The following is a 24,349-nucleotide window of genomic DNA, read 5'->3' as shown; positions in this document are numbered from 1 at the left end:
CTGACCTTGGGGGCGCCTTGCCTCTCGAGTCTCACAGAGGGAAGCCTTCACTGGGCCCCACCCAGCTGGATGGGGGCACTGGCCCCGCTTCTGCCCGTGACCCTGAGCAAACCCCTCCCCACCTCGCCCTGGGCTTCACGGTCCCCAACAGTCCAATGAAGAGGCAGAATTCATATCCAGCATTTTCCAAAGGATGGCTTGTCTGAGAATTTGAGGTGGCTCTTGATAAATGGGTCAACAGGTACATGTTTTAATGTACAGTCAGAAAAAAACTTACCACAGATCTGTAATTTCTCACATTTTTTTCCTAGCACAAACGAACTTTTGTCAAGTTTTTTGTTTTGTTTTGTTTTTTTAAGGCAGTCAGTCTGAAGGAAACATCAAGTCACTAATGCACAGGAATGACCACAGCTGAGGGGAGGCATGTACAGGCACTAGGGACACACTGGACTTATCTGCTCTCTGTCTCTCGTCCCCAGCTCCAATGTCCTAGGTTTTAGGGACTTCAGAGCCACCAGCCCTAACTGTCTCAAGACAGAAGCAAGGACAGCTGTGGCCAAGGCGACGCACCCAGTGTGGTGATGGGCTGCAGGCTTGTCCTCGGAAAGTGCATCTTATCACTGGTGCTGTGGCGTTTGTTGGTGGCCGCAGGGCCGGAGCCCAAGCTGGTCAAGGCCACTTCCTCTTGGATCTCCGCTGAGGGCTGCCCATTCTGCAAAGGCCCACCTGGGGAGAAGGAACATGGAGGTGGGGGGCAGGGGAAGGGGGAAACAAGATGAAACTGAACACTCTGACCACCACGGGAACCTCACTTCTCTCCCCGAAGCCTCCGTTTCTATCAAGTGGGTCTGATCACGGTGTCCCACACAAAGAGGCCAGTCCAACTGATGAACTGATGGGGAAAGGACGACCAGCTGTCCCTTAATAGCCACGCATTGATGCAGCTGATCACAACCTCGGAAACAGAACAAAGGGCACAAGCCTCATCTGAACCCCTGGTCCCTGGACACTACACTGACAGAAGGGTTTTTGCTCTCATGAGGCCTCCTCTGCACAAAACCCTGAACAGGCACAAAGGGAAAATCAGAGTAAGGGAGTCCCAGGCCCTGCTCCCGAACACCTAACCTGATGGGGAAAACCTAGGAGAAGGGAAACAGATTGGGAGACACGAGGAGCAACAGAAACATGAAGGCATATACTAATTGTATCTGCGGCTTAGTCGAGCAGGGAAAGGCAGGGAACCACAGAAGCTGGCCCGGAGGCTCCAATGAGGAAGTCCTAGGCCAGGCCGCTCAGACACCACGGCCCTGAGAATGAGCCAACTCCAGGTTTCCAGCTAGGAGTGAGGCAGCTCCACTAGGGCCCAGGCTGCCCAGCACCGCAGCGCTCTCTGTGGCCTCGGGAGGGCGCTCAGCACCGACACACTGGCACCACTTCCACACAACCGCCCCTTACCATTGAGGCACTCCATCTCCGGCTCCTCGCCCTCGGGCTGCTTCTGAAGGCGCTTGGCCTTGCAACGCTTCTTGCAGTAGAACATGAGGCCCAGCACGGCAATGATGTAGGCTACAGCAGCGCCCACAGACAGCCCGATGGTCTGGATCATCTTGTAGGGGGGAGGGCTGCCCAGGCTCTCTGAGTCCTCCGGCACTGGCTTGTCTGCAAAACACACAGAAGGTTCTGGGCAGGGGGCCTGTAAAGCAAACCCAGCCCTACTTCTGGACTAGCCCTTCCCCACCCTACGCAGACAACCTTGATGGCCTGGCCAAACCAGAATACCGGGAAAGGTCACCACTGTCATTGGCTTTAACAAGGGCTGGATCCTGGAGCCCTACCAAGGTCATAAAGAGTTCTGAAGGATACGAGGCCAGTGATTCCCAAGCTGGTGTGCATCTGAACACGAGGCTAGGGACACGCATTAAAAAAAAAACAACAACAAACACCTATCATGGGGCACCTGGGTGGTTCAGTCAGTTAAGCACCCAACTTCGGCTGAGGTCTCACAGTTCGTGAGTTCGAGCCCCACGTTGGGCTCTGTGCAGACAGCTCTGTGCAGACAGCTTGGAACCTGGAGCCTGCTTCAGACTCTGTGTCTCCCTCTCTCTGCCCCTCCCCCACTTGCACTCTGTTTCTCTCTCTCAAAAATAAATAAACATTAATAAACACACACACATATACCTGTCAAGATGCCAACACAAACCTGCACTATTGCTAACAAGCTTCCTAAGTGACTTGACATCTCGAGCCAGGCCCTGAAGAACAAGCAGCATTTGGGAGTTTCTAGTTTGAGATCCCAGATGCCACCTGACACAGAGCAAGTTCTTCAAGAAATGTGTTTGTGGAAAGAGTCTTCTAGTCAAAGAGAAGGAATCGTTAGGGAAACTGAGGGAAAGGCCTGTAGGGGAGATGATGCAAGATCCCCTGACTCCTGCCCCACACCCAATGTTTCAACCAAGGGGCCTTATTACCTCATTATTATCCACTCAAAGTTCCACAGAATATTCTGACTAGAAAAACAGTTCTGCTGTTAAACCACAAAAGTTTAAGAACTTCTTGTTGAAACCACTCCCATCTTACAGATGCAGAAACAAGCCCCTAGAGAGGAAATAACACCTCCAAGGGCATAGAGCTGGTTAGCAAGAGAGGCCAGACCTGAACCCCGAGTTCCTGACTCTAGGCAGAACCTTTCACCTGATGCATCCTCCTCTCTGGGCCTCCAAGGCAAAGGAACCCTTTCCTGTTGTACCCCGGCCTCTTCCCCTCCATGCCCACCCAGATATATGTGCAGGTGCTGCAGGAGACCTGTGAAGAACCATTTCAAAACAAAAGTACCATCCCCATGCCCCCCCACCCAATGTCTGTGAGTGCGCGCGTGCGCACACACACACACACACACACACACACACACAAATAGCTGTAGAATGTTAAATCAACAATGGCCCAGCTCTAACCAAGGAAGTGGACGCTACCCATGGCATGGCGGTGAGGGGGGGGGGAGAGACACAGCTGAATGCCAGCTCCCAGCACAAAAATGGTTTAAGTGTCTTCCATATCCAGGGGGTGACAATGAAAACAAAGATGAGAAGGAAGTCTGGTCCCACCGCTTCCTGTGCAGGACATCCCTCCCCAGCACATACCCACAACATAGAGGGGAGCCTCTGTGTGCTTGATGTTGCAGCTATTGCCCGCGATGCAGGTGTAGCGGCCTGAGTCCTCCGGGGCCACGTCATGGATCACCAGGGAGCCGTTCTGGAAGATGTGCATCCTGCCGGGAAAGAAGCCACGGCACTGCCCACCTCGCCAGCTCCGGGGCAGACGGGCCGCAGGCAAAATGCAGTAGGAAGGGGAGGGAGACGGCCCTACCTGGGTCCCAGCTTGGTGGGATCCAGGATGCGGTCTTTGCCCTTCCACTGAATGAGTGGCTTGGGGTCCCCTTGGGCCTCACACCGTAGCAGGGCCGTGTGGCCCTGGTACACAGTCGTGCGCTCTGGTTCCACCTTGAAGGTGATGAAAACTGGATGGGAAGAGTCCAAAAGGGGGAAGGGAACAGTGAGCAATGGGGCTGGCGGGGTGTGGGCCTCCCCACAGGCCCTGCCAGTCCCAGCCCCAGGGCCCTGCCTCGGTCGCACCTGCCACAGTCAGCTGGACGTGGGCACGGATCTGGCCCTGTAGCCCATTGGAGGCGATGCAAGTGTAGTTGCCGGCGTCATCACGGGTCACCCTGGAGAAGTGCAAGTTCCCCGCATTGTCTGTCACCCACTCCGGGAGGCTGCTCCCATCTGCGGGGGCAATGAAGGGAAATCACAGGCTTGGCCAGCGTCATGTGGGTGGCTGGCGATGCGCTTGGACGCTCCCCTCTACTCAAAATCATGCCATTGCTCCCGACAACCCAAGAAGTGCAAACTCTTGAACTAGGCACTGAGAAGCCCCAGATACTTACTCCTTCCCCAGTTTTTCAGTCTCACCTCCTCTCACTGCTCTATACAACATCTCACGTTCGCAAAAGTAGACTTCTGAGTGGGCCTCAACTCTGCCTTGTTCTCATCCTCGCTGTCTGGCACCTCTCACTCCTAGAACAATTTCCTGCTCTTTGCCACCATCCCGGGTGTCAGATCCACGTAGAGCCCCACCTCCCACAGAAAGTTTCTGTCAGACCACCTGCTCCTTGAAAGCTACAGTCCTACTCTCTCACTCATACTACTCACGGAGACGTGAAAACTGGTCCAACCCTTTGACAATTTAGCAGTCCATGGTAAGGGTTGCAAAAATGTGCATACCTCTTATACATAAGTATTCCATTTCTGGGGATCTCTCCCAAAGGAAATAAACCCAAATCCAGAAAAAACTTTGGCTTGAAGATGTTTATTGCAGCAATAAAAAGAAAGAGGGTGTAAGGCAGACAGAGAGCGGGGTGGGGTGGGGGGAAAGAGGGAGGATGGTTAACAACCCAAATCTCCTACGTTTAGGGAATATTTAAGTAAGTTATAGTGATTCCAATCATCAGAGTATTATTATAATCATCCAAACCAATGTTTATGTATATTAAGTATGTGAAAATAGTTGATAATGTTAAGTAAAAAAGGATATAAAATTACATAATTAACTGGATCTTCGTTTTCTATTGTGAGAACTTACCCATGTAAGTTTAATAAGTGAAAATTATACATTCAATAAAATTGCTATGTACAAACAGAAACATGTACGTAGAAAAAGAACAGGGAACACACCCAAAGATGATGGATGGGAGGATCATGCATTCTTCCTCCCAAAGTTTCCTTTCTTTTTTTTTTTAAGAGAGAAACAGAGGCAGAGCACGAGTGGGGGAGGGGCAGAGGGAGAGGGAGAGGGAGAGAATCTTAAGTTGGATCCACCTTAGGCACGGAGCCCAAGATGGGGTTTGATCCCACAACCTTGAGATCTTGACCTGAGCCAAAATCAAGAGTCGAATGCTTAACTGACTGAACCACCCACACACACCCCCACCCCAAAATTTTCTAAAGGGGCCCTTGTTACTTTTATGTCCCAAAGGATGACTATTTTGAAAGGGAGAGGGAGGACTTTCCAGCACTGTCTGGACCAAGTCAATCACTTGCAGCCTCGATCGTCTTATGTGTTGTCTAAGGCTGTAATCCGACCTCCGCTGTTTCGGGCTCCTTTATTCCTAACTGGGCTATAAACTAGCCTTACTGTTCTGGTATTTCCCACAGTTCCTGGCACAGTGCTGGGCTCTCGACTCTCAACACAGACCAGTGCACACGTCTGATCAGTGGGTTGTCCTACCCACTGGTATCCCCATGCACACATGGTACCCACCTGCCCGTATCCACTTAATAGTGGGCTTTTCTCGGCCTGTGGCTGAGCAGGGCACCGTGGCCTCCTTGTCAAACTCCATGCACTGCTGCGGCCGGGGCGGTGGTGTGAACTTGAGCTTTTCTGTTTCAGCAGAGGGAGTGTGGGTGAGTGGAAATAGGAGGCACTGAGGCAGCCTGAGGGGCCAGGGCAGGCCTGAAGACCCTGGCCCCTGAGGCTCCTCCCCCTTGGCGGTCCTGCCTGCTGGGCTGGGAGCTCTCCCGCGCATGCGCACTCACCCAGCACTTGGACACGGGCTTGGGCCTCGATGCTGCCGGCTGGGGTGCTGCTCACGCAGCGGTACCACGTGCCGTCGTACACCTCCACGCTGTTGATACGCAAGGTCCCGTTCTTGGAGACCTCGAACCGCGAGTCCTGCGGCACAAAGGACATGACCATGAGAGGACTCGGCCCGTGGCCCCACGAGCGGCTCCCCGCGGGCGGCTCCTGGGGAAGGAGTGCCAGCCAGGAGCGCACAGTGGCCCCTGCCGCCAGCAGCAAGCATCATTCTCACCTCCGAGATGAGCATCTGGTTTCTGTACCAGACGACTGTGGGTTTTGGTGTGGCCTGGGTCAGGCAATGCAAATACCCTGGCTTGCCCTCCTCCAACTGGCTGTCTTGGGGTTTCTTCAGCCATGTGGGCACGGCTAGAGGGATGGGGAGGAAACAAGACCAATGAACATGTCTGCACAACCAAAGGATCCAATCCTTCAACACCCTAATACCGCACTCAACCCTGAACTCAGAAGCCTACCAGCTCTGGTGAAAACTGCAGCAACTACCCCTTAGGGAGGGGCTATGGGCAGCACTTTTTGAACATGATCTTAGTTAACGGTCACAATAAACCCCTAAGTATGCTTTCCTATACCCATTTTACAGCTAAGAATACAGAAGTTTAAAGAAATAACATGATGTGCTATAATACCCGATAGAGATAGGATTCAAATTCCTGGTCTATAAGACTCTAACATCCTCGCTCTTTTTATTACACTGGAACACTCCAAGACTTGCTCCTCAGATCCTTGGTCTGTTCTAAATTGTTTTTTTAATGTTTATTTATTTTTGAGAGAGAGAGAGGGAGACACAGAATCTGAAGCAGGTTCCAGGCTCCAAGCTGTCATCACAGAGCCCAATGCAGGGCTCAAACCCACAAACTGCGATCATGACCTGAGCCAAAGTGGGACGCTTAGGGGACTGAGCCACCTAGGCACCCCCCACCCACACCGGTCTGTTTTAGCCATACTCATTCCCTGAATGATCTCAGCCAATCCGTGGCCTTCAATGCCATGTGAGTGAATGATTCCCAAACCTATATCTTGACTCCTGACCTCCCCCCATATGAGCTTCAGATTTGCAAATCCAACTGCCTACTGGCATCTCCGACTGGATATCCAACAGGCCTCCTGGATTTTGTATGTATGAAAGCGAATAAGTGATTTTTCCCCAGAACTTGCTCAGTCCAGTTTTCCCTGTCTCGGTCAACATTCACACTACACAGCCAACAGCAGAAGCCAAAACCTAGCCTTGACTTCCCTCTCCACAGCCCACAACATTCTGCACAAACCCTATCAACTCTGGCTCCAAGAACTCCTGAATTTGACTCTCTCTCTCACCTCCACTCCTACCACTTCTGTTCCAGGCCCTTCAACACCGCCCCTGGATGATTACAGTCAACTACTAACGGGGCTCCCTGTTTTGACTCCTGCCCCTAACATTCTGGTGTTCTCAGAACAGCTAGAGTGATCTTTGGAGAATGTCATGCTCCGACTCAAAACCCTACCAGGACTTCCTGTCTGACTTGGTGTGGCAGACTGCTTGCAAAGATGGTTGTAAATGGTTCTTCCATCCCTTGTTTCTTTGTAATGTGTTACTGACACTTTCCCCACCAAAGAGAGTCTAGGGGCACCTGAGTGGCTCAGCCGGTTGAGCATCCAACTCTCGATTTCAGCTTAGATCATGATCTCACGGTTTTGTGGGTTCAAGCCCCGTAGGGACTCTGCACTGACAGAGGGGAGCCTGCCGGGGGTTCTCTCTCTCTCCCTTGCTCTCTGCCCCTCCCCTGCTTACACGGTCTCTCTCAAAATAAATAAATAAACTTAAAAAAAAGAGACAGTCTATTTTTCTACTGCCTAGAGTCTAAGTGGCCAGTGACTTGCCTGGTCCAATAGAGAACATGGTGGAAGAAATACTGAGCAACTGCTAAGCTGATGCCTTGAGAAGTCTTGCAGCTTCCGTTACTGCACTCTTAAACCCCAGCTACCATGTGAAGAGGCCAGAGCTGGCCTGCTGGAGTCATCACAGGGGGAGACAACTGAGGCACTCTGGTAGATATATCCTCCGCCAACCTCGAGACATGCAAATGAGGCCACTGGGGACCAGCCAGCCACCAGCCAACCTATCAGCTGACTGCAAGCACATTTGATCTTTCTGATCACCTTGTAGGTTAAGTAGTGGGTTATTACCCCATTTTAAAGATGAGGAGCCTGAGCCCTGGCAAAGCAGGTGGCTTGCTGCCCATCGCTGCTCTGTGCATCAGGGAAAGAGTGGGACCTGGGTCTCTAGACTCCCAGTCCTTTGCTTCTCCTTTTCACCCAAGGGCCGTTTCTCTGTGTGGGCCGTCACCCCAGCTTCAGTGCCTGGCTCTCCACAGTCTACTCCAACATCACCTCACAGCAGCTGACGGGAGTCGGAAGCAAGCAGGGCCCAGAGTTGAGAGGGCCTCAGGTGAGCACCAGGAAAGCCTCTGTACATCAGACCCAGAGACCAAGGCCTCATGGGGCCTGGGCTCCCCTCCACCTTGCCTCACCCCTCAGGGCAAAGATGCTCACTGGCCACAGTGATGTTGACATCCTGTCGCCGCTGCCCGGCCAGGTTGGCGGCATGGCAGGTGTAGACGCCAGCATCGCTCTCCGCAGTGCTGGCAAACACCAGCTCGTGGCCCTCCTGGAAGACCCGGCCCCGGGTGGGCAGCCGGACTCCCGCATGCTCCCACCACACACTGGGCTCTGGCAGCCCCTGGGGGGGCAAGCAGGCCACACGCTCCTCGCTGCCAGTTGTGAACACCCGTGGCTCAAACGGTGGCATGTCTTCAATCTCTGCAGGGATGGGAGCAGGAGGCAAACAACCTGATTAGTGGGTCTTGGGGCACTTCATGCTGTCCCAGGGCAAGCTTTGGCCCTTTCCAGCTCAAACCCTCCCCTCAAACACTGCATCTCCTCTTCCTGCCCCCAGCATCCTCCTCTCTCTGCCCTCCAAGGTGCTTTCTGGGTGGAATCAGGAGCCTACATCTCTGTGTACCAGCAAGGTTGAAGGCGGCCCCCACCTCAGCACCCACCTGCCAGGCGAAGCATGGCCTCAAGGACAACGGGAGGGCCCCTCTGCCCCTGGCCTATGCAGCGATAGACCCCTGCGTTGCGCGGCCGGACCTGGGTCAGCAGCAGGGACCCGTTGGCAAACACCGTGGCTCTGCGGAGGTGTGGGGGACTGCAAGGAGGAGAGAATGCTATTTGGAAGTGGCCCACTGGCCTCCTTCTGGAATGCGATGGAACCCTATGCAGCAATGGTCGGAGATGTAGGAAGGAATCAGGCAGGAAGAGGACAGAGAAGGAAGCCAACATGCCACATTGGTGCGTGCGTGCGTGCGTGTGTGTGTGTATACACGTGCATGCGTGCACTCATTCATGTGTGTGTGTGTGTGTGTGTGTGTGTGTGTGTGTGTGTGTGCGCTCCACCTACAGAAGACTCAGCTTTCGGGGCGGCAAGGTGAGCAAGTGTCAGTGAGACACAGTGAGTCATCCACAGCCTGCGCCTGGAGAGGCAGAGGCCCAGCTCCCCGCAGGGGTAAGAGAGGCCTGCCACAAGCGCATCCAGCCCCAGCAATCAGAAGCCCCGGGGGCCACACCAGATCAACTGCTGCTGATTTCCTCAAGGCTGAGGCTAGGTGGGATCCAAGCCCCTCGTCTAGGACCACAGCCACACTTGGCACTGCAAAGATGCTCTCTGCTCTCATAGGGCCTGGGTGAGGACACAAGTCCAGATAAAGGAGCTGGGACCTCCCAGCATGTTATGGAAGTGTTTGCCTCCTCCCAAAAGTCTGTGTGTGTGTGTGTGTGTGTGTGTGTGTGTGTGTATGTGTAAGGTATCTTTACCATTCAGGACCTTCCCATCCAGACTAGGGTCACCCAGGTCCCCTGTGTCCCTCCAACCCTGGCTCTCTACTCCCCATCCTAGAAGACCCATTTAGGTAGGAGGGGAGAGGGAAGAGAACGAAGCCACCACTAGCTCATAAGTGCTGTGGTGCAAAGTGAAAGATGTCCTTCCCGGAGACTCTTCCCTTTGTTGGACTAATTTTGTAATAGCAAGACATTCTACTGCCATCTGCTGGAAACCCGAAGTAATACACATACAGATCTCTGATGTCTGCAATACTAATGATGAGAATGCACCAGGACAGTGTATAACCTGTACCACCTTACTTGAAGGCCCCTTCCCAACTGCCTTACCGGCTGCGATTAGTGATGGGAGTCTCATCTTCAAAGACCCACTGCAGGCTCGGGGGTGGCTGGGCTGAGAACTGACAATGGAACATGGCCTCTTCGTTCCTTGCCACTACCACGTCCTGAGGCGCCAGCACTACCCTGGCGAAGCTCTCGTCTGGGGTGGGAGAAGCACAGGTGCGTGAGCAGACAGACTGGGGAGGTCCCTCTCATCCCTGCCGTACCCTCTCCATCCCCATGCCAGGCTCACCAGCGATGCTCAAGGTGAAGTTCTGGCTGCTGCAGGTCTGGCCAAAGGCGTTTTGGGCACAGCAGGAGTAGAGGCCACTATGCTCAGGGCCGGCTGGCCGGAGGGTCAGGTTCCGCTCCTTGCTGCTGACTGTGTGATTGCTCTGACCGTCAGAGAGGGGGCTCCCATCTCGGAACCACTGATAGGTAGGCCTAAAGGGCCAAGGGGATGAGCAGCAGGAGGGCAGAGGGTACTCAAGTGGGCAGTGGACAAGATACAGGGCTAGAGGCTAGACCCCTCAGTTTGCAAATGGGGAAACTGAGGCCTGGGAGGAGAAGGGACTTGCACAAGGGCACACAGCAATTCAGGGGCATAGTCAGGTTGAGGTTCTATAACTCTCAGCTCCCAGAATTCCCGATCATTCCGCAGGACAATGCTGCCCCTCCTCAGGTCACGAGGGGCTAGTGTGGACCAACACACGAGCAGGGGCGGTTACAGAATGAAGAGAGTCCGGGATTTGGGGAGATACCCCAACTTGTCTAGAATAACCCTCTTCATCCTCAAAGTCAGCTCCTTACCGAGGATGTCCATCAATGTGACACCGCAGCGTGACCTGGGTCTGTGGCTGGATCTCAGCTGCTGAGGCTGGATGTTTCAGGACCACGGGACCAGTCTCAATCCCTGTAGCAGAGGCCACAGTTGCAGAGTGAGCGGTAGGACAGAGCAGAGCAAGGGTGGGAAGGCAGAGGGGAAGGAAGACAAGCAGAAAAGGACACAACTTGCAGCCTCTGGAGCCAAGAGGCAGTGCAGGGAAGACCTGCAGGGCTGAGGCTATGGCCAGAGACAGGCAGCAGGGGTGGGGACCAGAAACAGAGTGCCCATCCAGTCTGTGGCAGAACCGCTCTGATGCATGGCCATGCTGCCCCTCGCTGCCCTTGCCATTTGCAAAAGCATTCAACACATAAAGGGTCCTAGGCTTGAAGGGGAAAAAATCTTCTGGAAAACAGAACTTTTCTTATCCACACAAAGAACTGACCACAACTGCTCTCTGCCTGCCCCATTCAATTGGAAATGGGAGAAGCTGAGGGAAAGGAAGGGTCCTGCAGGGCTCAGTAGCTGAAGGTCTACAGGGAGTGAGCACAGCTCCCAGCTCCCTGGGCTCTCACATTTGATGTTGAAGGAGGCGTTGGCACTGCGGGCCTCCTCTCCAGTGGCGTTATCCTGAGCCACACACTGGAAGGCTCCAGAGTCCTGCAGCCGGTCCACAGCTGCAAAGCTCAAGCTGCTACCCTGGGCAAAACGCCTCTCAGTGTCCTTGACAGGGGCCCCATCCAGCAGCCAGTATACGTGTACTGGGCCCGGGGCCTCAACCTCACAGCGGAGCAGCGCTCGGCGCCCCTGCAGTGCATCCTGGGAGGATGGCTCCTTGATGAAGATGATGGCTGCCTGGGCACCTGCAGATGAGGACACAAGAGAGGTACAGTCAGGAGGAGCTACAGTCACCATCCTGACACAGATCGCCCATCACTCTGTGGCTATGCACACAGGAGGTGTCCAGTCCATGCAGGAGAGAAGGATCGTGAGACCAGAATTGCCAAGTGTCCACTGAAAAACTCCTGAATTGTGCTGTGTGTTCTGCAGCGTACAAAGACAGGACACACCCGTCAGTAGGGGGCACTGGGCAGTCACACAGAACAAGGCAAGGCTCCTGTCCAATGAATAGTGTGGGTAGTCAGTGCCTCTAGAGCACAGTAAAGAGGAGTTCCAAGTGCTGGGGTAGGGGATGGTGATACCGGGGAGGCACCCTAACAGAAGGGGTTTAGACCTGCCAGTCCTGATGCTGGGTGGAGGAGCAAGGGACGTTAGCAGGCAACCCTCCCCATCAATCTTCAGAATCCAGGATGTTGAGCAGAGTTAAGTCATGACCCGAAGAGCATCTTGGAAGGATTACTCACACTCACAGTCCCACCGAGGGCCCCACATCAGAGGTGGCTTTGAATCCCACTCACAGGTGCTCTGCAGACTCACAGTCCCCAGGGACTTCTTTTTTTGTTTGTTTGTTTTATTTATTTTTGATACTGAGAGAGACAGAGCATGAGAGGGGGAGGGGCAGAGAGAGAAGGAGACACAGAACTGGAAGCAGGCTCCAGGCTCTGAGCTAGCTATCAGCACAGAGCCCGATGCGGGGCTCGAACCCACGACCGTGAGATCTGACCTGAGCCGAAGCCGGAGGCTTAACCGACTGAGCCACCCAGGCGCCCCCCCCAGGGACTTCTTTAGATTTTATTTTTTTATACTTAAAAAAAATTTTTTTTAATTTTTTTATTTATTTTTGAGAGACAGAGAGACAGTGTGAGCAGGGGAGGGTCAGAGAGAGAGGGAAACACAGAATCTGAAGCAGGCTCCAGGCTCTGAGCTGTCAGCACAGAGGCTGATGTGGGGCTTGAACCCACAAACCGTGAGATCATGACCTGAGCCGAAGCCGCATGCGCAACCGACTGGGTCACTCAGGCGCCCCTATACTTTTTCCCTATAGTTTGCTTTTAAGCTTATTTACTTTGAGAGAGTGAGTGCACATGTGAGCAGGGGAGGGACAAAGAGAGAGGGTGAGAGAATCCTAAGCAGTCTCTGCACTGTCTGTGCTGAGCCCAACTCAGGGCTCAAACCCACGAACCATGAGATACTGACCTGAGCCGAAATTAAGGGTTGGTCACTTAACCAACAAAGCCACCCAGGTGCCCCCGCACCCCCACTAGAGACTTCTTTGGGAAAACTCGCCCCATCACAGGAGAAGCCAATCTTCTCTAGATTTGGAGCTACCCCTGAAGACATGCCAGGGCCACCCCAACGTCCTACCCTCTATCCCTGGGAATCTGTGTGGCCAGGGCTGGCTCTTCTGTGCTAAGGTGAGAGGTAAGCCAAGTGGTTCCAGGTTTTCACCTGAATCCCCTTTCTGCACCACAACAATTCAGTTCTGGCTGGGGCCAAAGGGGCACCCTCAGGGAAGGCCCCCCCCACCCCACCCCCCCGCAACCCAAGGCAGAGCCACAGCCAGTGGGAACAAAGGGAAAGTAAGAAACCTGGGCTGAGCAACAGATGGGTTGAGGAGGTGGAGGGCAGGGCTGGGCAGGTGGCCCGGGTACAGCAGGAGTAACACACTGGGCTTTGTTCCTGGCCCATGTGGGCGCCCTGCAGAGGCCCTGGGCTGCTGGGCCTGGAACACCAGCCCACCTGCCAGGGGTGGGTGACGACATGGAAGAGGACGTGCAGCCCCTCCGGGAAGAAGAAATAGGCCACCTGGGGCAGCTTCGTGGAGAAGTAGGCTCTGGCTTTGATCAAACTGGGTCTGGTAAGGGCAGGAAGAGGCTGAGGGGGTCCTGCCATCCCTCGTGGTCCAAAGAGTGGTTTTCCAAGTCCCTGAAGGTGGAGTTTGGCTCTTTAGGGCATGAGAACCAGTGTCCTCCTAAGCATTAAGACAAGTCCAGGTCTCTCAGAGTGAGGTCCAGATGTGGGGCTGCCCCTAGTGCTAGCTGACCTCCCAATGTTCCCAGAGGCGCCAGCCCACAGGACACTCAGGGAGCTGGAAGGCTCTCAGAGGACCTCCTTACTGCTCAGTGGGGCAGTGCTGGCTTTCTAGATGTGATAATTCCCCTCAATGCTGGGCTGTCCCGCCCACTGTGCAGGACCAAGCTGTCCTCTGCTAAGCACCCCCCAGTCACCCTGACATCCCAAACACCCCATTCACTTCTAATCACCACACAGGAATGTGGTCCTGTCTCCCCCAACCCACTGCCCTGGGTTTCTACAACCTCTTTGCAGAAAAGATAGGTAAACTGAGGTCCAGAAAAATTAAGGGGTTTGTTTAAAATCCAACAGCTAATTTGACCATGACCAAGGAAGCCAGCTCCTAGCCCCACATTCTTTCCAGCCCCGCCCACAAACTCAAAACCAACCCTGGAAATAGCTGGTCCCACAATGGGTCTCAGTCCCCGAGGCCAGGCGAGGTAGGGAGGTAGACACCTCTCTACCATGTCAGACACACAATGGCATTCAGCTAACTGGCCAACTGAGGTCACCTTAAAGGAAGTGTGGGCCAGGAGCCGGTGAACATGGAGGCATCTGGAACACTTCCGGACCACCTCTCATGACACCGACGGGCAGGCTCAGGCTGATGCCCCCATGGACCTCTACAAATGCAACTCACCAAATTCTTGGGACTCTTGACCCAGAACTCCAGGATGCTTGTTAAAGCATGCTGTCCACGTGTAGGTGAATCCTCACTTTCCCCGCTCAGCTTCTCCAGACTCGGAGCCAGGAGCCTCACCCATGCAGAGGAGTATTAGTTAAGGCCCAGCTCAACTCCTGCCCTTCATGCTTAGTGTTTGACTTTGGGCAAGGAACGGAGATAGTCTATGTATGCCTCAGCTCCCTCACCCTCTCTCATAAGGTTGTCATGAGTCACGAATGCAGGAGTTCCTGTGAGAAGCCGCAGACAGAGCTACTCCGGTGAATGGTAGCTACTGTTACTATCTCCATTATCACCCTTCTTGCCCAAGGACTCCTATCTTAACATTAGAAAGCTCCCCCTCGAGAGGCCCAGGACCACTCCCAGCCCCTGGATAGGAAGGAGCCTCCACAACAGATAAGTCTGAGGGGAATAATCAGGTGGGGGTGGGATAGAGGGAAAGGGGCCACAGGCTTGCAGGAACCACAGACCACTGGCCACAGAAACCTGAGCTGGAGGAGATGGTGTGACTCAGAGGGACCCCAGCTCAGCCTGCGGCATCCCCTCCTGGGGCTAGGACTACTCTGTAGCTGTGGTGAGGGATGCTGCATTCCCAGACTGCCACTCAGAGCCTCCTGCACCCCCACAACAGGGCCTGGGAAACATCAAAGCTGGCCCCTCGGGGCCCTGTGTCCTGACGTCAGCTCACAGCAGGTCCTGGTTAGTGCTTGGCTGGGGCGGACTTTAGATGTTATAAAAGGCAGGGAGAACAGCCACCAGGCCTTCTCCAAGCCCCTGGCCCCTTCTCTGAGGCGCCATCAGGAGGCTGGCCCAGCTACGCAGCACCCATATTTGCTGAGAAGGCGGTCCCAGGTGAGCCCGGTCTGCACAGTTTGCAGGAGAGCTTGGTGTGCAGTGTTGCCGGGGAGTGGGGGGCAGGGGCTGCTGGGAATAGGCAGGGGGCTCCGGGGCAGACTGAGGCATCCCTGGAAGAAATGCCAGACTCCAGAAGCTTTGGCTGGCACCAACACCATGAAATGGAGGATAGCAGTGACAGAGGCAGAAGGCTTCTAGGGACTGGGGTGGTACCCGCCCCCAAGGCAGCACAGTCACCAGTACATTTCTGTCCCTGTACCACCTCTGACTTGAGGATGCCCCCAGGGCTGTAGTCCAAGGAAGGCCTTCTTGCACTGGCCCTGGGCTTCCCAAAGCCACCCCCCCTTTCACCTATCGCCCAGCCACTCTGCTTTTCACGCCTCCTACACACAGGGCCCCACACGACACATGGCCAGCGTGGTTCCTGAGGCTGGCCGCTCCAGCGCTGCCCAACAGCCTGGGCCCTGCCCTCTCAGCTATGCCACCTTAGCCTGGCCTCTCCGCGCACTTCCCTGAGCCTACCACTCAGGCTGCATGAGGCTAAGTGGGCTCGCATTATACAAAGCCCATAGCACAGCACGGAGCACAGGGAGGGTATGAGGCTGCCCTGCTGGGCACAGAGGGCTCAAAAGGCCCCCCTCCTCAACAACAAGCAGGCACAACCATCTGCCCCACACCAGGTGCCGACCCCAACAAAGCTGGAGCTGCAAATAACCAATAAGGACATTTTCCAGGCCATTTCCTTGGCTCCCCAACGGCCATCTCTATGTAGACACTCGCTCTGCCTGCGCCTTGGCCTCAGCCCCCGGAGAAAGGCTGTGTGGGCAGCAGACCAACTCCGCTCCCCAGCAAGCATCTGGTCTGCTGCCTGCCCTCCTTGCTGCTCTCTGGGCTCCGGGCCCAGTAAATCCATGTGTGTCTACGTGTGCATGTGTATACACACATATGTGTAAACATGATTTTCTGGAGAGAACAGAGAGCAGCAGAAAGTTTTTCTGCTCTGAAGTAATCTCAGCTACTTTGGCCCAAGCATCCATCTGGGCCACTCAACTACCCGCCTCACAGGGGCCGGTCCTTCTGACCTAGGAAATACACCCCAGGACCTGTACAGGCCTCAGACCCTGCCAAACCTGACTGGCTGATTCCATCACTGTCCTCGCCTACTAAAGAAAACTCCGTCTTTCAGACAGATGCCTCAGAACTGGGCTGTGATACCAAGACCCTGGTTGGCCCTGGCACGGACATTTTGCACAGCAGTGTGTGACCAGATGAGTGATCACCCCCAAATCCAACTGGCCACACAGAAGTGGCCTACTCCTCTGCACCTAAGACCCAGTCTCAGGCTTCAGAGCCTGAGTCCTGACTCCCAGGTGGCTCCCAGCACTCAGGCTGAGGTGGCTCCTGTCAGGGCACACGAACCCCTGAGGCAGAGGCTGGCGACACTCTATGCCCTGTCTGGGCAAAAGCATCAGGGCACAGGCCAAGAGAGGAAACCCTCAACCCAAGAGCCACAAATGCTCCAACAACCAGAGTAGCTCCAGGCCCCCTCACCCACGAGGACAGCCCTCCTCACAAGTCCCTTCCATCCAGAAGGGCACCAAGCAAGACGCCTCAGGGGTCCCAGGGTCCCTGCACCACACTTCCTCCCCAAGGGGTCAATGCACTGTACTGCAGACCTTTGACCTCCCAGGATTTAACTGGCATACTCGCCCTTGCTCTTGAACCACTCCAGAGCTCCACAACCCACACACATTTGTAAATTTTTTTTGAAGAACAAACGTCAATCACTGCAGGAGGGAGTCACTTGGATGAACAGCAAGCTCAGTTACCCCACCCCCTACCCCATTCACCCATGTCAGCAGAAACATAAATGCTACAGTGGCATCTGTGAACTTGGGGAACTGCAATGTCCTTCTCCACCACCAGTATACCACCAAGACACTGTATGTGGCTGGAGTGCCAGCAATCCAGACTCTCCGGTGGTAAGCCTGGAAAATAAGGATTCAGAGGGTGGCTGAAAATTGATCACAGTGAATTCTGAGGCCCAGAGGCAGTGCACAAAGTTTCTACCCACTTCTGTCTTTCCAGGGTCTACAAAAGACCCCAGGTTCACAGAGAGGAGCCTTGGAGCCCTCTGCAAACCATCACAGTCCTCGTTCTGAGCAGTGCAGGAGGGAGCAGAGCCGGGGACCCAGCTGAGTTTTCCTGTCCTGGGATCTAACTGTAAATATCTGGAGAGGCTCCCACATCCGGGTTAGAGAAACCGCACAAAATCACCAGGGATTAGGGCAGAAACAGCCTAGGAGGCCAACTTGCCTACCTTGGATGAAAACCACAACTCAGACCTGTCCTGCCAGCTCCTGGGAGGCCCTGGAGGGGGAAGATCAACCTCTGATGGCAGGAGCAAGTCCTTGTGTCCAGCATCATATGACATCTGAGCCAGAGGGGCAAGTATACCAGGAAATGAGGCTTAAAAGGCTCCCCACCAGCAGCCACACCGTGGGTCCCTAGAACCAGCCTGTTTTCTTTTGGGGCTGGGAAGGTCATACCTGGGACACATCTCTCACCCTCTATAACCCTTAAATGGCTGTGATGTCTTCAAGGAAGCAGCAACAAATTAGACACCCAACGGAGCACCTGGGTGGCGTAGGCGGTTCAGCATCCGACTTCAGCTCAGGTCATGATCTCACTGTTTGTGGGTTCAAGCCTCGCATTGGGCCCTGTGCTGACAGCTCGGAGCCTGGAGCCTGCTTCAGATTCCGTGCCTCCCTCTCTTTCTGCTCCTCCCCCACTCGTGCTCTGTTTCTGTCTCCATAATAAATAAACATAAAAAAGTTTTTTTAAACACCCATCCACAGGAGGTGGTATGCTCAGAGTAAAGGAACATTGGGTGGGGAGACCTGGGGTCTGGTCTCCATACAACCACCAATAAGCAGAGTGACTGGAGCCAAGACTACTCCCTCCCGGGCAGATTTATTATCTGTAAAGTTAAAAATACGAGAGGATTTGCTGCAGAGAGCCTCAAAGGCAGCTACAGAAGCAAAGGGCTCACTCCTCAGAGTCCCCTCTTCCCACCCCAGTCCCAAACCCTCAAAGCCCAGAGAGGTAAGGGCAGGGCAGGGCCCAGGAGGGTTACGAGAGATGCTGTAAATGGCAGGTGTGCAGGTCGGAGGCAGCTGGGGCTTGCGGACAGGTGCCCAGCACCACTTCTGACAAGGGGCTCCCATTCCTAAGGTTCAGCCTGCATCCTGCCTCCCCAGGAGATGCTGCCTCTGCCTTGGCCACACACTCGCACTGATAGCTCACTGCCTGTGACACCCCTGATATTCCCATCTGTGCTGTGACGGAGGGCTGTACCCCCAAGCTAGATAGTACACTTGAGGAGAGAACAGATATTTGTGCCCACCAGGATCTGGCTGTGCCCCCTCAGAATGCCTGGGTACCATAAATACCCCACAAGCATTTAGGTGGGGAATTAAGTCACTGAAGAGTCTCTCTGATCTGAAATCTTGTCCTACATCTACCCTTATCCAATCGTGGCCAGCTTAATTTTCTTCTCCAAGTCTCAGTTTCCTCTTCCAGAAAATGGCAGCTTTGAAACCAATTTTGGCAATTCTTTTTCAGATTCCTAGGATAGTAATATGCAAATGAAATACATATTAGAGACAGACACACAACTCTGTGTATGTTTCAGGGAAGTAAAAAACCCCAGAAGTGCTAGAGAACCACAGACCCCAGATTAAAATGTCCTTGGCGATAAGGTGACCCCTGGGGAGTCCAAAGGCCTGGTGCAGGGGCGTCTGGGAAGGAGAACCAAGATGAGAAGGAGAGAGAGAGCTAGCAGGGAGAACCAGGAGTTCTCTCCACCGCCTGTGCCTGGGGGACAGAGGCGTTTTCAGCCCCAGGAAAGAGGCGAGATCGCAGCCCCTGTCACCTGAAGACCCCGGTCAGAGGCCTACGGGAATAATACACATTGCAGGCAAGGGGACAGAGCTGCTGGCCCAGGGCACTGGGAAATGAGCCAGGGCTCAGTCCGAGGAAGACCTCAGGGGTGCTCTCAGTGCACTCAGGGCTCCTGAGAGGACAGAGCGCCCAGCCTCTGGTGGCAGGCTCCACAACCATTCATTAGACTCCCAGGTGGGGAGGGGACAGCTCTGGGGACCACAGCAAGAACAGCCCCAGGTGAGTCTGGTGAGCATCCTGTGGCCTTTCCTGGGGAGCAGAGAGTGAACTAAGTGACAGCCCAGGGACTACAGCCTTGCAACTGGTGAGACCTCACCTTAATTTATTAATTTTCAAGGGAGGCTCAGAAAACTCTGTAAGCCTGTTTTCTGAGCTCTTTTTATTCATCTCTGCCTCATCCCTGGAAGGCTGATGAGGAGCATACCTAATCAGAGTGGCCACAGCAGTTCACCCCAAATTCCCTGGGAAGGGAGGACAGGATTCCCTGCCTCTTGGGTGGGAGTGGTCTCAACTCCATTCAATGAAGAAAATCCTCCCTGACCTCTAAAGAAGTTGAAATAGACTTAGACCTGCTCTGTCCAATATGGTAGCCACTGGCAACAGGGGGCTATTTAAATGTCACTTAATTAAAATGAAACAAAATTGAAAATTAACTTCCTTTGTAGCAACAGCCATATTTCAAGTGCTGAGGCACTGCATGTAGCCAGCGGCCACTGTACTGAACAGTGCAGACATAAAGCCATTCTGTCCCCACAAAAAGTTCCATTAGACATCACTTAGCTCCTCTGTCTGCTTCTTGCTGGTCCCATGCACAGGCTCAATTCTAATCTAAAGAACCCGTGCGGCGGGAGGGCGGGGTGGGGGGGGGCTCAGTTGGTTGGACATCCGACTTTGGCTCAGGTCACGATCTCATGGTCCATGGGTTTCAGCCCCGTGTTGGGCCCTGTGCTGACAGCTCAGAGCCTGGAGCCTGCTTCAGATTCTGTGTCTCCTTCTCTGTCTGCCCCTCCACCGCACACAGTCTGTCTCTCTCTGTCTCTCAAAAATGAATTAAAAAAAGAGAGAGAGAAAAAGAACCCTTGGGGTGCCTGAGTGGCTCAGTCAGTTAAGCCTGACTTCGGCTCAGGTCATGATCTCAAGGTTTATGAGTTTGAGACCTGCATTGGGGCCTGCACTGGGATTCTCTCTCTCTCTGCCCCTTCCTCACTTGCACACACTCTCTCTCAAATGAACTTAAAAATAAATAAATAAATAAAAGGAATCCTTCACATGGGTCAGCCTCATTACTGAGGAGGAAACTGAAGTCCAACCCATCCCAGTAAATGGCACGGTCTGCAACTGCCCGCAGATCTGTGCTGCCCCAACATCTGTCTGCCTGTGTTTTCTTTCCACGATGCCACGCTGGCTGCTTCTCTTCTTTCACTTATTCCTTTTGATCCACACCCTCCCCCAACCATTCTATCGTGTTTAACGAAAATCCTTTTCTCTCCATGTGCTCTGGGAAAATGTGATTGCTGTTTCAAGGGCGGGTTTTTTTTTTTTTTTTTAACTTACGTAAGTGGTCTTGCATTATCTCTCACTCTGTTCCTTACTTTTTTTTTTTCCCATTAAGCCCTGTGTTTTGAAGATCCTTCCCTGTGGTCATCTCCTACCTCCTTCCTACTGTTCTCCTAACACATAAGCATACGGTTAGGTCTGGGGAGGGAAGCAAGTGAAAGAAAAATTTTTTCTGAACAAGTGGCTGAACGTAGCTGTCCGTAGTTCGCAGATCAGTCCTCAGGCCTCTGCCCTCCAGCACTCTGGTGCCTCCAGCACTCTGGTCTCTGTCGCTGCGCCTAGTCCCACTGTCTATTGGGTGTCCTCAGAGCCTGGTGACACGCAAACATACCCCTGCTTCTCCTGCTTCCCTCCTTCTCCCTATAAACTCAAAAAGTCACTAAAAAGGCTGGACTTTCAGCTGGTTTCAAAGGGATAAGAAAGAGTCAGTCTCATACTTTTTATATTTAGAAGCACTCTGCAAACCACTTCCCGGAGCAGACAAGAGCGGGGAATGTGAGGAAATCGCTTTGCTATGTGTGATGTGGAGAGCACGAGCCATTCAGGGCCTGCGGCAGCGGGCTGCATTTGCCACACACCCGGTGACACGCAGCGATGCCTAACACATGTGCAGGAAACGAACGTGCCCCTGGGCAGCCTGCAGGAGACCCCGTCGGACAACACGAATGGCAGCCCGGCTGCCCCACAGGGCACAAGGCAGGGCTCAGGAGTCAGAAGCAGACACCATCCTCAAAGGCCCCTCCCCCAGCCTTCTTTTCTTTTTCCCTTCTCCACCTGTCCGGCCAACAGCTGTTTCTGGAAACCAACCCTTCTCTCTGGGGAGGGAAGAGTCCTCTAAAAAGGGATGCTGTAGGCTTTAGGCTTCAACCTACGACACAAAGGATCCAGACTGAGGGAGGAGGCTTGGAAGAACCACCGACCGGAGGAGGCAAGGGTGCCCTCCTGGAGTCTGGGCTGCGGGGGACACGTGTGGGGGCGGGTCTGTCCACGGTGCCCTCTGCCCTCCATATGAAGACAGATCTGCCCCTGCCCTCAGAAGCTCTCCTCTCACCCACCTCTGCTAGCACGCGTGGCTGGAGAAAAAGCTGGATGGGAAGGCTGTCTTGTAGTGGGGACCAAATCCTGCAGCCATGAACATATTGCTGAAATATCACTTAGATGTGACTGGGTCTGGCCTGGTGTTATAAGGTGCGGCGGAGCCATGGGCAGGGCAGAGAAGCAGCAGTCGGGTCCGCTGCTGAGTTAGACCCAAACCGTAGGCTACTTCCTAGACTCCTTATAAGCTTCATTTTACTGCTTAAAATATAAACTTTCTAAGAGGACAATTTTACTCTTTTATTTAACCTCTTAACTGCATATCACTACTAGAGATTTGTTCCCTTATGTTTTAAGGAAAATTACCAAAAAAATCAGCTGTTTAGAGAAGGCACGCTGGTGAAAGAGACCAACATGAGTATTTCAATCTCCAAATCAGTAACAACAGATGGAAAATACAAACTGATGAATAATAGAAACAATTCCTTGTAAGTTATTTTTAAAAGCAGCAAAAAGTTGCAACTCATCACCAGATGCTTAAAGCCTAGGGATAACCAACTTTGGGGAGAAAACATTATAAAACACAAAGCACACACAAATAGCTGAAGAAAAAAAAGCCCCTAAGAGTGGCTGATGCAATAACCGAATTGAATAGCCAAAAAAATGACAAAGGCCTAAAGTTTATTTCATGCCTACTCTGTCAATCTTTGAGTCCGGGTCTGGAAGGCACCAAGATCTGGCTTCACTTAAATCTGGAACTGGCTGTCCCTCCATTCCAGGAGATGCTTCTTACAGACCTCTAATGTCTGTAAGAGGGAGACAGAGAGAGACAGCGAGAAAGTGAGTGAGAGAGAGGAGGAGCCGGAGGAGAGAAGGGGAATGGGGGAGGAAGGAGGAAGGGAGGCAGGAAAGAGGCAAGTAGATGGAGAGAGACAGGAAGAGGAGATGGAGGGGGCTGGAGGGAGACTGACTGAGCAAGAAGACGACAGAGAAGGAAACAGAGATAGACAGACAGACAGAGGGAGGCTAACAACTAATCGAGAGACAGAGCGCGATGGGCAGACTTAGAGAGGAAGAGACAGACAGGAGAGACCCAGGCCCTCAGAGAGAAGAGTCAACAGGTAGAGAGACATGGATACAAACAAACTGAGAGACAGAATCCAGGAGACCCAGAGAAAGGGACAAAAAAAACAAAGACACAGAGCACACGAATATACCCACATGTCGGCATACACAGGGCTCCTCATGCCTGTAGAGCAGGGCCCAGCCCCACATTTACCCCAACTTTCGTGGCCGGTCTGCCCCTGTGTCTCTAGTAGGGAGGTCCTCCCCACACCTCCCAGCAGCCTCAGGGACTCCAAACTCAGACAGTCCCCAGCTCAGGTCACAGGACTACCTGATAAATCACTAGACAAGAAAGGTTACAGCTCTCCTCCTGTATGTGGGAGACCTGGGGGGGGGGGGGCGGACAGCAGGGAGAGGGGCTCTCTATATACCAGATTCAGGCCATTTATAATAGAGAGTCCTCAAATTAGAGGCTCCTGGTAAATAATTCACTGAGAAAAGTACAGTACCTTCCCAGGGCTCATCCATTATTCACCAAGATAAATGTACCATATTGTTATACTTCCTGACATCTAAAACTGGTCTGAGCCATTAGGCCAGGAGTAAGAAGACAGCGGGGCAATTTCCACCCAACCTTTCCAGAACTCCTGACTCAGCAGTCCTGGTGCTTCTGGAACTCTGTCTGCTGTTCCTCACACAAGGGCAAAGCATCTGACTTCCACGAAGGGCCAGGCCTGGGCTCGGACCATGAGATCCCAAGAGCAGGCCCCACACAGCCCTCAAGGAGCCCACTGTAAGGTGTGAGGTATGCCCAGAAAAGTTGTGAATAAAATTCCCAGGTTCACCAGACCCCGAAGATGTTGGCCCCCTTCAAAGGGAAAAGGCAAGCACTTTGCCTGTGTCTGTCTAAGAACAATTCTGTTCATAGAAGGTTCAGAGAGTTTGACTTTAGCGCCAAATGAGTGTCAGCTACCAAATGCACAAAGTCCTGCATCCTAGACGTGGCTCTGAGCAAGTCACTGTGTTCTTCAGGCCTTCATTTTTTCATATGCAAAATCAGCTGTCTGCTCTCTCCCATGCAAGGAAGGCTTTAGAAGGCTGCAGGGCCCTGCAGGACTTTTGAAGAGCTACACAATGTTAAGGCCCTGCCCTACCGGGTACGGGCAGGCTGACAATGAGGCAAGAGCTCCAAGTCTGGAATCAGGTTGCCTGCACTCCACTTCTCTCCCACTCACCTCGGGCAAGTTGTTGTCGATCCTGATCCTTTCGGTGCCTCCACGTTTGTATCAAATGGTGCTAATAACAGCCTTGTGAAAAATCAAGTCGCATGTTAATAAATGTAGCATGTTTGGAAGAGTGCCTAGCATGTATTAAGTTGAGCAAGCACTGTGTGAGTTCGGGCTCTTAGCAGTCATTTATTGTCGTTACTAAGTTCGAGCTATTTTTTTTTAATTTTTTAATTTTTTAATTTATTTTTTTTTTTGAGACAGCGCAAGCAGGGGAGGGTCAGAGAGAGAGAGGGAGATACAGAATCTGAAGCAGGCTCCAGGCTC

At 53.2% G+C, this 24,349-nt stretch overlaps 1 protein-coding gene across 2 annotated transcripts in view; it reads right to left on the bottom strand.

The window, feature by feature from the left end:
- Positions 1-24,349, bottom strand: part of PTK7 (protein tyrosine kinase 7 (inactive)) — a 64,762-nt gene that overhangs the window by 15,235 nt on the left and 25,178 nt on the right. Inside the window, exons 1-15 of one of the 2 annotated variants that reach the window (XM_029944765.1) lie at positions 12,031-12,073; positions 11,242-11,529; positions 10,654-10,756; positions 10,097-10,287; positions 9,853-10,003; positions 8,685-8,833; positions 8,179-8,445; positions 5,864-5,997; positions 5,589-5,724; positions 5,314-5,433; positions 3,630-3,779; positions 3,364-3,514; positions 3,138-3,265; positions 1,456-1,659; positions 571-726 (exon numbers count right to left, since the gene is read on the bottom strand). In XM_029944765.1, coding sequence (XP_029800625.1) covers positions 571-726; positions 1,456-1,659; positions 3,138-3,265; positions 3,364-3,514; positions 3,630-3,779; positions 5,314-5,433; positions 5,589-5,724; positions 5,864-5,997; positions 8,179-8,445; positions 8,685-8,833; positions 9,853-10,003; positions 10,097-10,287; positions 10,654-10,756; positions 11,242-11,529; positions 12,031-12,058 — 2,356 coding nt within the window. In that variant the 5' untranslated portion in view covers positions 12,059-12,073. Of the gene's footprint in view, positions 1-570; positions 727-1,455; positions 1,660-3,137; positions 3,266-3,363; positions 3,515-3,629; positions 3,780-5,313; positions 5,434-5,588; positions 5,725-5,863; positions 5,998-8,178; positions 8,446-8,684; positions 8,834-9,852; positions 10,004-10,096; positions 10,288-10,653; positions 10,757-11,241; positions 11,530-12,030; positions 12,074-24,349 lie in introns of those variants that run through there. The other variant, XM_029944764.1, reaches the window with a different exon arrangement.

This window comes from Suricata suricatta, chromosome 7 (genome assembly GCF_006229205.1).
Source record: "Suricata suricatta isolate VVHF042 chromosome 7, meerkat_22Aug2017_6uvM2_HiC, whole genome shotgun sequence".
Lineage (NCBI taxonomy): Eukaryota > Metazoa > Chordata > Mammalia > Carnivora > Herpestidae > Suricata > Suricata suricatta.
The sequence above is the reverse complement of the archived record's forward strand: the minus strand, read 5'-3'. Positions and strand labels throughout refer to the sequence as shown.